At 42.6% G+C, this 12,422-nt stretch overlaps 1 protein-coding gene across 1 annotated transcript in view; it reads right to left on the bottom strand.

Moving 5' to 3' along the window:
• Nucleotides 1-12,422, bottom strand: part of STAB2 (stabilin 2) — a 213,803-nt gene that overhangs the window by 156,815 nt on the left and 44,566 nt on the right. The window contains exons 7-9 of the mRNA XM_049884206.1: nucleotides 11,242-11,367; nucleotides 9,704-9,900; nucleotides 7,900-8,033 (exon numbers count right to left, since the gene is read on the bottom strand). Coding sequence (XP_049740163.1) covers nucleotides 7,900-8,033; nucleotides 9,704-9,900; nucleotides 11,242-11,367 — 457 coding nt within the window. The remainder of the gene's footprint in view (nucleotides 1-7,899; nucleotides 8,034-9,703; nucleotides 9,901-11,241; nucleotides 11,368-12,422) is intronic.

Raw genomic sequence — 12,422 nt, 5'->3', positions numbered from 1 at the left:
TGCTCTTGAATGTCGAGTAGCCAAAGTGAAAGGAAGAAATGATGAAGTAAAAAGCTGAACAGAAGATTTTAAAGGGCGGCTTGAGAAGACAAAGTAAAGTATTATAATGAAATGTGCAAAGACCTAGAGTTAGAAAACCAAAAGGGAAGAATATACTCTGCATTTCTCAAGCTAAAAGAACTGAAGAGGAAATTCAAGCCTTGAGTTGCAATATTGAAGGGGAAAATATTAAACAATGCAGGAAGCATCAAAAGAAGATGGAAGGAATACACAGAGTGACCGCACCAAAAAGGATTGGTTGATGTTCAACCATTTCAGGAGGCAGCATATGATCAAGAACTGATGGTATCAAAGGAAGAAGTCCAAGCTGCACCGAAGGCAATGATGAAAAACAAGGCTCCAGGAATTGACGGAATACCAATTGAGATGTTTGAACAAATGGATGCTGAGCTGGAAATGCTCACTTGTCAATGCCAAGAAATTTGGAAGACATCTACCTTGCCAACCAACTGGAAGAGATCCATATTTGAAATGTGCCTGTTCCAAAGAAAGGTGATCCAACAGAATGCAGAAATTATTGAACAATATCATTAATGTCACACACAAGTAAAATTTTGCTGAAGATCATTCAAAAGTGGTTGCAGCAGTACATCAACAGGGAACTGCCAGAAATTCAAGCCAGATTCAGAAGAGGATATGGAATGAGGAATATCATTGCTGATGTCAGATGAATCTTGGCTGAAAGCAGAGAATACCAGCAAGATGTTTGCCTATGTTTTATCGACTACGCAAAGGCACTCGACTGCGTGTATCATAACAAACTACGGATAACATTGCAAAGAATGAAAATTCCAGAACACTTAAGTGTGCTCATGAGAAACCTGTACTTAGAGTAAGAGGCAGTCATTCAAACAGAACAAGGGGGTACTGTGTGGTTTAAAATAAGGAAAGATGTGCATCAGGGTTGTATCTTTTCACCATACGTAGTCAATTTGTATAGTGAGCAAATAATCAGAGAAGGTGGACTATCTGAAGAAGAACTCTGCATCAGGATTGGGGGGAGATTCATTAACAACCTGCAATATGCAATGATACAATCTTTCTTGCTAAAAATGAAGAGGACTTGAAGCGCTTATTGAAGATCAAAGACTACAGCCTTCAGTATGGATTATGGCTTAACATAAAGAAAATGAAAATCCTCACAGGTGGATCAATAAGCAACATCATGAGAAAAGATTGAAGTTGTCAAGGATTTCATTTTACTTGATCCACAATCAACGCCCATGGAAGCAGCGTCAAGAAATCAAACGATGCATTGCATCAGGCAAACCTTCTGCAAAAGACCTCTTTAAAGTGTTAAAAAGCCAAGATGTCACTTTAAGGACTAAGGTATGCCTGACCCAAGCCATGGTGTTTTTAATCGCCTCAATGCATGCGAAAGCTGGACAATGAATAAAGGAGAGTTGATGCCTTTGGATCATGGTGTTGGCAAAGAATATTGACTATACCATGGGCTGCCAGAAGAAGGAACATATCTGTCTTGGAAGAAGTAGAGCCAGAATGCTCCTTAGAAGCAATGCTTCATCTCACATACTTTGGACATGTTATCAGGAGGGATCAATCTCTGGAGAAGAACATCATGCTTGGTAAAGTAGAAGGTCAATGAAAAAGAGGAAGTCCCTCAATGAGATGGGTTAACACAGGAGCTGCAACAATGGGCTCAAGCATAACCACGAAATTTTGATGATGGGGTAGGACTAGGCAGTGTTTTGTACTATTTTACATAGGGTTGCTATGACTCGGAACAGATTTGATGGCACTGAACAACAACAACCTGCCAGGTGCTTGTCTAAGGTTGTTTCCATATTATTTAATACAAAATCCCAATGAAGTGGGTTCTATTATTAGCCCCATTTTAGATGAGGAAACTGAAGCACAGAGAGGCTAAGAATCTTGTTCATTATCACACAGCCTGTAAGTGGCAGTGCCTGTGCACAGCATGACTCTACTATGTATTCTTCGTAATTCACGGGATAATACTATAATAGAAGCATTCCAGAGTGCTCTGGGAGTGCAGAGTGGGGGCTCCTGAGTGGACTGGGCAAACAGGGAAGGCTTTATAGAAAGGTGACATTCCAACTGAGCATTGAAGGGCCAGAGCATTAGCTAGACTCAGCGCAGGTAGAGAGAGAAGGGTGTTCTGAGCAGAGGGAACAGCATGTGCAAGGGCATGGAGTAGGGAATACCATGGCATGTTTGAAGAACAGTAAGGAGTCGGTTCCTGGCTAAAAACCTGTGCTTGATTTTCCAGGCCCCACCGCAAGCAATTACAAAGGCTTTACCTGGCAGGCCTCCATGGGAGGCTGCCCCTCCTCAACCTCAGTGGGTACACAGCCAATCATTATGGTCTCTGAAGGGAGTCAGCCAAGGACTCAGCACCCCCTACCAGCATCTCTTCATTCCTAGCCCAGGTGCCTGAATACGGAGGACTCTTTATTGGGGTCTTCCGCAAAGGCGTTCCTTAGGCGCCTCTGCTGAAACCTTCTTACCGAGGGAAAGACACTTTCCCACTCTGACTCACCACTTTTCCACTACTAGCCCTCCCTCCCACCACCTCCCCACTGCCCCAAGGTCCATAAAACTGCAGGTGCCTTTTTTGGGGGGGCTCCATCGGCAGCGAGATGATTCCCCCATCTGTGCTGATCCACCTGGCCTTTGCCTGAGGGGCCATTCCTGGGGAAATACAGAACAGGGGGAGCTGTCATCTTTCTCCAGGTTTGACCACTTGCTTATACTGTGGCAGTAAATGATTGAAGCCTTGACTGTGACATTCATTTTGGCTTGTTGTAAGGGCTACTTCAGACTCCTGGTAGCTCAGCTCAGCTGTCAGCTCAGCTCTGCTCTGTCAGCTCAGCTCTGTTCTCTCAGCTTGGCTGTCTCAGCTCAGCTCTGCTCTGTCAGCTCAGCTCGGCTCTCAGCTCAGCTCAGCTCTGTCAGCTCAGCTCTGTTCTCTCAGCTTGCCTGTCTCAGCTTAGCTCTGCCCTGTCAGCTCAGCTCTGCTCTCTCAGTTCAGCTCAGCTCCCTCAGCTCAGGTCTGTTCTCAGCTCAGCTCTGCTCTCTCAGCTCAGCGCTCAGCTCTGCTCTGCTCTCAGTACAGCTCTGCTCTCAGCTCAGCTGTCTCAGCTCAGCTTTGTTAGCTCAGCTCTGCTCTCTCAGCACAGCTCTGCTCTCAGCTCAGCTCTGTCAGCTTAGCTCTGCTCTCTCAGCTCAGCTCTCTCAGCTCAGGTCTGCTCTCAGCTCAGCTCTCAGCTCAGCTCTCAGCTCAGCTCTCAGCTCAGCTCTCAGCTCAGCTCTCAGCTCAGCTCTCAGCTCAGCTCTCAGCTCAGCTCTCAGCTCTGCTCTCTTAGTACAGCTCTGCTCTCTTAGTACAGCTCTGCTCTCTTAGTACAGCTCTGCTCTCAGCTCAGCTGTCTCAGCTCAGCTTTGTTAGCTCAGCTCAGCTATCTCAGCACAGCTGTGCTCTCTCAGCTCAGCTCTGCTCTCAGCTCAGCTCAGTTCTCAGCTCTGCTCTTTCAGCTCAGCTCCCCGACAGTAAGTAGTTCAGGAGAACGAGTGGGTTAGAGCCAAGAGTATGTTTGAGCAGCATATGAGGGCATAAATTGAGGCAGTGGCCAGGTGGCTGGAGAGGAGGGAAGGAAGGGTAGAAACATTAAAGAGGAAGACTCTACAGTACATGCCTGGTACTGACTGGATGTGGGCGTTGGGTGAGAGGAAGGACTCAGCACGACCCCCAGGTTTCTGGGAATCATCTCATTTAACCTCCAACATGACAAGCATTGCTATTCCCATTTTACAGATGATGAAGCTGAGGTTCAGAGAAGCTAAGAACTCATCCAAGAGAACAGTTCTGCCCAGTATTTGAAGGGATGGTCAGGAGGTCAAACAGAGACTCTCATGCCATATGTCTAAATATTTAAAAAGTATACATCATGGTAACAAACTGTTTAATAAAATATATTTTATCCTTCCAATTTAACAAATTTACCAGGCAAGACTGAATTTAGAATTATCAGACCCTGGAGTCTATGCTGGAACATGAAGGTGCAGGGAGCCTGGATCTTGGTCTATTGCCTTTCTTTTCCCACCTCTGGTTCCCTCTTGCACCATGAGGGGTTTCACCCATGTATGGGGACACCCCAGCCCATTCATCTAAGCTCATCCACATCCACTGCAAAAGGCTATCCCTTGGCTATACCCTGGAGAAGATGGACACAGAAAGAGCCTATGCAGGCCCTGGAAGTTGGTTTGGAGCCATTTGGGTGGAAATTATAGGGTCCCATTTTTTTTTTAGGTGCCTGGGAAGGAGCCCTGGTGTGCAGTGGTTAAAGCACTCAGTTGCTAACCAGAAAGTTGGTGGTTTGAACCCACCAGCCACTCTATAGGAGAAAGATGTGGCAGTCTGCCTCCTTAAAGATTTACAGCCTGGGGCAGTTCTGTTCTGTCCTATAGGGTCGCTATGAGTTGGAATTGACAGCAGTGGGTGGGTTTGGGTGCCTGGGGTGTGGTCTAGAAGGAAGTCTCAGGCTTTGGGAGGGCATGTCCCTTTAGTCCTTCAGACTGCTTGTCTGGGTGTGGCCAGCAGAGGGCCCTCTAAAATGTGATGGCCAGGACAGGGGCCCCTGTTACCAAAATCTGAGGGCGGTACTCCTGGGAACACAGTTGGAGGTGGGATTTAAGCCTTGGTCTGTCTGGAAACCTGTGTTCTTGGCTCTGTACCATGTTTTCTTGGACATGATTCTTGGGAAGGCTGTTCACATCAAGGCCATCTTCTTGGGAAGATCGTTCTCATCAAGGATATCTTAACTGGTACAAGTCTTACACAAACATCAAATACCATAAATGCCACTAACGTTTTGAGAATCTCTAAGTTTCAGCTTTGTTTATTGTACATTTATGCAGCTGGGATGTGAACCGTGCTTTTTTCAATGTGTCTGCCAGTTGTGTCCAGTCTCCTTTTCGAATCAAATAAGAGAAAGGTGTAATAAGAAAAGTGTGCCGCTAAGTGAAAATAAAAAGGCACAATTTTAACAGACACAAAGCTATTTGCTACTCTTAATAATAATCAAAATAGAGCTTAGAGTTAAAAAATCATGTTGATATCTATCAACTCATTAGCTCTTTGGAGGGAGATATTCTTGGTATCTAGCCCCACTCAACAGGCGAGGGGACTGTGGTTCAGGAAAGTCAAGTGACTAGTCCAAGGTCACCACAGTAGAGAGCAGAAGAGCCCAGATTTGAATCTATTATTTTTTGGGTGGTCTTCTGTGACTAACGCAGTATGATTTTTAAGATTCTACATAAACTACTTGCCGTATTGAGGATGCAAAAACAAAATACATTTTCATCCTACAAGAATTAAATTACTTGAAGACTGTTGGCTCCATATTTTATCAATGTAGTTTAGCCAGCCTTTCACCTAGGCCTCTTTCTAGCAATGTTTCTTTTTGGGGAAGAGGATGTTCCGGGATGACATGCTGGTTCATTGCTGGTTCCACTGACATTCTAAACATGAGTTTTGGTGCAGCTTACATTATTCTGATGCTCCAGTTTCATTTTTAGATTTTATCTTCTCAATCACAAAGGAAGGAAATTGTTCATGCTACTCAAACTTTCTCAGAGGATGGTAACAAGCATGTAACCTGGCTGGTTGGGTCGTCAGTATTATAAGAATCTCTGTTTGAGGGAGTGTGCATCTGTGTATGTATGCACGTTGTGGGCATATGTGCACATATGCACGGCTGTGTGTGTTTGTGTGTGTACTCACAGGTATCAAGTGATTTCTACACGCCTGGTTCTGCTCAAGGGTTGACAAATAGAATCTCATTTAATCCTCACCATAGCCCTGTGGGAATTACAGTTTTCCCCCCATTTGATGGTTGAAGAAACATTAGTTCAGAGAGGTTAAGGTAAGTGGCAGGGCTGTGATTTAAACCCAGGTGTTCTGATACTTGAGTTCTTTTTGTTCTACCCATCATGAATAAAGATTTCTCCAGATGGAACATAATAATCATAAAACATATCTGAGTAAATTTACGCATTCAAAACCCAACTGTAAAAGGAATGAACTTCAAAGAACATAAGAGGGGGCTGTGGAAGCACAGGAATGGTCTATAATTACATGGTCTAATGTCTATTATCTGCCATCTAGTTGTCAGTTTGTCATACTGTGGTGGCTTGCATGTTGCTATGATTCTGGAAGCTAGGCCATCAGTATTCCAAATACTAGCAGGGTTACCCATAGTGGACAGGTTTCAGCGGAGCTTCCAGGCTAAGACAGAGGGGGAAGAAAGGCACGGTGATCTACTTCTGAAAATGAGGCAATGATAACTGTATGGATGACAACAGAATATTTTCTGGTATAGTGCTGGAAGAGAAGTCCTCAAAATGCACAATGGCCACAAATGGACTTGAGCATAGCAACAATTGTGAAAATGGTGCAGGACTGGGCAACATTTTGTTCTGTGTACATGGGGTTGCTCTGAGTTGGAGCTGATGTGATGACAACTAACACCAGTCTGTTATGGTTTTTATCTCACAAAGGCAGTATGAGTCCTTCGCGGATGCTCATGACAACGAGAGCTGAGGGTGGTACCGAGATAGAAACCTTGGTCTGGGAGCTAAAAGACTTGGGCTCTAACCTCGGTTCTTCCACTACTGAAAACAGACTACACAACACAGTACATGGACTACAACTGTACATAGTGTCCAGAGAGCTTTCAGAAACGTTCTGTCAGAAAATCCTCCTGACAACCCTATGAAACAGTTATTATTTTTCTCATTTTATAGATGGAGAAATGGAGGCCAGAGAGATGGTGTCATCTCTCAAGGTTGTGCATCTAGAAGGTAGTCGTGCTGGGGTTCAAACCCAGGTTCTTAAAATAATATTTTATTGTGCTTTTGGTAAAGGTTTACACAGCAGTTTAGGTTCCCATTCAATAATTTCTACACAAGTTGTTCAGTGACATTGGTTACATTCTTCACAATGTGTGAATATCCTCATTAGTTCTGTTCTGGTGGTTCTGTTTCCATTAATCTAGTTTCCCTGCCTCCTTACATTCTCATCTTTGTTTTAAAGTAATTGTTGACCATTTGGTCTCATATAGGTGATTTTTTTTAAAGGAACACAGTATTTACAGGTGATACTCATTATTTTTTGAGCCAATTTGATATTTAGCTACAAGGTGACCTCAGGGGTTAGTTTCAGGGCAAGGTTTGAAGAGTAGCTCAGGGCAACAGTCTTGGGGAGTTGTCCAGTCTCAACCAGTCCAGTAAGTCTGTTTTTTTTTTTTCCCCCAAACTGAGGTCTCTAAACTTCAAATATCCTCCCCTTTCACTGTCTGAGCTGCCTCTGCCTTTGGAGTGTTCACACAAATGTTTGTATTCACAGGCATTTCAAACCCAGAGTCCAGGAAATATCCCTAGTGTTTATATACTTTCCCCAGTCTTGTTTTGCACCACTAACAGGTAATATTTCATGAATAAGGAAATGGGCACATACGTTACAGGTCAAACCCTGTAATCTTAACAGACGTTTGTTTTCACAATGACAGAGGTTTCCTTCTCCCAAGCTCTGATCATTTAAGATCCAGTTTTCAGGCCAGACCAATATTCCAGAGTGTTCTAATCGTCATTATAAAGGAAATAATTAAGTGGCTCATTGGTTAAACAAAGATTTATTGAGTATCTACTATGTTCCTTGTATTGTGCTATGTTATATGGGGTGGAAGGTGGATACAAGGCTGAATAAGACACTTTTCTTGCCTTTCAAGGAACTTACAGCATTGACTAGCCACCCCTTTAGCCACTTAGAAAAGATTATGTGGAATTGGAAAGACTTACTTGGTTTGGCCTGGTGCGATGGTGGTACAGTTTGCATTCTTATGACAGGGGTTATTTGATTCACAGATATCAGTCACACTGCATCCCACTCCAGGTACAAAATTGTGATAATGTTCCTTACACTCACAGTGAGACTTCAGGCAACAGGGAGAGAAAAACAAACAGGGTTCCAGTTAGTCACTTAAGCTGACATTCATCTTTAATCCATGTCTTTATTCTGTCATAAAAACTAACTTAAAGTAGGTCTGAAGTGTGGGCTTATACTAAAATATCATCAAAGTACAAAGAAGTGGAAATCACAATTGACATATCTCACCTGTTGGGAAGCTCATACACTTTGTTTTCAAAGTTTAGCTTTTCAGTTTTCTTGTTTTCTAACCCTTGGCCTCCCTGGCTCCATAATTCTTGGTTTTAGATTGTCTACAGGTGAGCAGAGATTGAGGTTCAGATGGAGTTATCATTGATCTAGAACAGCCACTTTCAACCAGGGGTCTCAACCCAGGGGACACTGGGTAATGTCTGGAGACATTTTTGATTGTCACAACTGGAGGAGTGTGGTGCTGCCAGCATCTGTTGGACAGAGGCCGAGGTTGCTGCTAAACGTCCTCTAATGTGCAGGCTAGCCTTCCAAAACAAAGATTTATCCAACCCAAAATGTCAGTAGTGCTGAGATTAAGAAATCTGTTCTGGAAGAGTGCAGCTCATTGCTTCTGTGTGAACAGTGAAGGTTTCCTAGGCCTTGAAAATCTGCCTTTGGGCCCATTTTTTTAAGAGACAAAAGATATCCTAATCTCACTCCCAAGTTCTTGGTGCTTGCAATGTAACATGACCTTTTCCATAAGGACCCTCATGTTGAGGATTTTCAGGATGGGAATTCAGCCCCTTGAATTTTCTTTGCAAGCCTTGTGTAGGGATTGATAGCGGAAATGTTGGGTGATAGACTTTTTTCCTTGGAGGCAAGATTGGGCTGATTCTCTGCAAGGGCTCCAGTAACATTCTTCCTGGGGTACTGATTAAACTGCAGGGAACAAATGACTGTGTTTGGGTTGGGCACTAAAGCCTTCCTCCTACCCATGCAACAATATCCTTCCATAAGGTAGATTTCTTCCACTCAACATTCCACATACAGTTACGGACAAAGTAGGCACCCACTAAATATTTGATGGCTAAGTGAGATATTAAGGAACAGACTCTTTCAACTAGATTCCTCAGCCAAGGTCTCCCAACTAGGCTGATTTTTACCTGAGTGTAGTGGTAAGTCAAGGTAAACAGTCCAGCTCATGATGTGACTTAGAGGGACAGTGTCTCATCCCAGAATATCCTCATGTCTCTGTAAAATCTGTCAGTGATGACTGACATTTTGCCAGTTTTTAGCCTTTTGAGTCAGGATATTTTTGGTTCTAAGGGTTCCCTTTTGACTTGGGAAGAAATGAAAGAGAATGGAGGACTGCAGGCAAAAGTTAATCACGTATTAACCCATGATGTCCACTCACTTTGGAGTATTTTGTCAGTCACCTTACAGTACTGTGATAGAAGAGAACACAGGACAGTTAAGCTTCCACTGGGAGGCTAGGAATGTGTAGCTCAGAGGATAGACTGGGATGGAGGCACGCTGAGGTCTGGGGGACCCCTGAGCACATGGGGGCCATGAGTGCCTAGAGAGGAAGCCAAAATCGAGCATTGAAGGGGAGAAATGGGAGGGCAATTATACCTATCACACAATGTTAGCTTGGTGGATGTTCTAGTTCTTCCAGCCACGTCAGCTGCAGTATTTGCCATCACCTTTGTAATTGCATTAGCTCACCTGTCCAGGCCCGTCGTACTTGCACACTGTTGACTTTGTAGGGCAGTTTCCAAAGTTCACTTGGCAGGGGTCTGCTGGTAAGCACACTTGGCCATCCCCTCGGTAGCCTTCTTCACATGTACAACTATGCCGATTTGGTCCCAGGTATGTACAGTGAGCATGAGGGTGGCAGATATTTTGGAAACATGGATTGATGGCTTGAGAGGCAAAGACAAAACAAGAGGCAGTTACCACACTCAGGGATGGAGAAGAAAAGCTGGACTGTAATCATAGCTTGTCAAAGCTGCAAATGCAACTCAACAGTTTTAAAGGAGAGAGTATGAAACAATTTTTTTCACCCCACTTAACCACTCCCACCTCGCCAAACAAATTTGTATATGGTCATCACTACTAACTAACCAATGACTACCAAAAGAACCAAAGAATCTGTCTTGGAAGAAGTACAGCCAGAATGCTCCTTAGAAGCAAGGATGGTGAGACTTTGTCTCACATATTTTGGGCATGTTATCAGGAGGCACCAGACCCTGGAGAAGGACATCATGCTTGGTAAAGTAGAGGGTAAATGAAAAAGAGAAAGACCCTCCGTGGGGTGGATTGACATGGTGGCTGCACCACTGGGCTCAAGCATAAAAACAATTGTGAGGATGGCATAGGACTAGGCAGTGTTTCGTTCTGTTGTACATAGGGTCGCTATGAGTCAGAACCAACTCGACGGCACCTAACAACAACAACTAACCAAAAGATTGGCAGTTCAAACCCACCCAGAGGCGCCTTGGAAGTAAAATCTGGCAATTTGCTTCTGAAAAGTCACAGCCTTGAAAACCCCATGGAGCAGCTGCACTCTGCACACATGAGGTCACCATAAATTGGAATTGACATGAAGGCAACTAACAACAACATTAGAAATTATAACTACAAATATTGTGTTGATATATTAATTTTCCATGTTTTGTGTGGGATTAAATATAAATAGCATGAAAGAAACCACAAAGGTTTATAGAATTTATAATATGTATTGGGCCCTCATATATATGACCCCATATATTAACTCATTTAATCCTTACAACAATCCTCTAAGGTCAGTATAGTTATTATCCCTGTTTTATAAATAGGAAAACCAAAGTACAGAAGGGTTACAGAATTTGGTCTGGGATTTGAACTCAGACAGTCTAGTTCCAGAGTTCATATTCTTAATCAATATGTAATACGTCCTCTCAAAAAGTAAATAAACAGGAAAAGAAAAAAAGTGGGGGGGGGGGAGAAGAAGCAGCACTAAATTTTATGCTAATATGGATTAAGATGCTGTAAAAATGTGTAAAAATCCACACGTGTGCTTTCATAATAGGAGAAATTGCCACCTATTGAGTAGCTACCAGGGGTTGAGCATTTTGCTTGGCACTTTTTATATGTTTCACTCAATTACATACAGAGAAATAGAAATGGTTGTGTTAATATTAGGAAGACTGTATTTTTTTTCTGTTAAATAACCTAAACATATCACTAATAATAAAAACTAGCAGAATCTAAATTTGACTCACGCTCGCAGTATTTGCCATCGCCTTTGTAATTGGGAAGGCATTTGCATTCTAGTTTGGTTTCATCTTCACTGGAAGGTGAGCATCTGGAATTTTCTGGACAGAGCAAGGCTGCACACTCAGGGATGGCTGCAAAGGAACATTGTTAAGTGCATTAGTTGAATAACTAGCTTCTAAAAACACCCAACAACTGTCATATTCCCTTTGATTACAAAAGTCATACAGACTTATTGTATGAATTCAAATATACAGAATGCATAAAGCAAAATTTGTTTTCTTATTCTCACTCTCCAATCCCATTCCTAAAGTAATCAACATCAACAACCAATATAATATATTCATATGTGAATTTATTTATATGATTTTTAATAAAAGGAAATCTTGTTAAAATATTTAACAACTTCATTTTTAATTTTTCAATATATTATGGGGGTCTTATAGGGTCTATCTTAGTCTCTAATAACTGCATAATATTTCACAGTATGGGTGTTACAGAGGTGGCTTTCAAGAATGGTGAAGGATCTGAGGTTTTATCGTATTTGCAAAGTCAACAAGTTAGGTTGATATAGTTTCATGGATACCGGTAAAAGATATGAAACTCCTGGGTCAGAGATGAATGACAGTTTATTACTCACAACAGTATACAGTATCCAAAGTATCAGTGTTTTTTGTACCAGTTCCTATAAGCCCCATTCCCACAATGCAATGTAAAGAAGGCCAGATAACACCTGAAGACACAGTGGGTTGCATTATAGGAGAGGAACCCTGAACTTAGGGAATCTGACTTTTTTTTTTAATAATGGTCGGTGTATTAGTCAGGGCCCAGATAGGAGATAGAAACCATACAATGATTTGAATGGTGAAGTTTAAATATAAAGAATTAAGAATTATGAATAGAGAGTTGGAGTAATAGGGAATTGGCCAGTGAGAGTTAAAGAAATTCTAAAGAGTAAAGTATTAGCAGATGTAAAGAGTAACCACTACCTTTAGGATTGAGATAAGTACCAAAGGTAGAACTCTCTCTGTCCATGGCTGAGAGTCAGATGCCTTAGCTCACTGGATGGTAGAGAAGTTGCTAAGGTGCCTTGATAGTGCGATTTGTTGAAAATATGCCCTCTGGGATGCTGGGGATAGTTGTCTACAGGGAATGTAACTTGGAACTCACTAAGTACCAGGGGAAGCTG

The sequence above is a fragment of the Elephas maximus genome, chromosome 4 (genome assembly GCF_024166365.1).
Source record: "Elephas maximus indicus isolate mEleMax1 chromosome 4, mEleMax1 primary haplotype, whole genome shotgun sequence".
NCBI classification, from domain to species: domain Eukaryota; kingdom Metazoa; phylum Chordata; class Mammalia; order Proboscidea; family Elephantidae; genus Elephas; species Elephas maximus.
The sequence above is the reverse complement of the archived record's forward strand: the minus strand, read 5'-3'. Positions and strand labels throughout refer to the sequence as shown.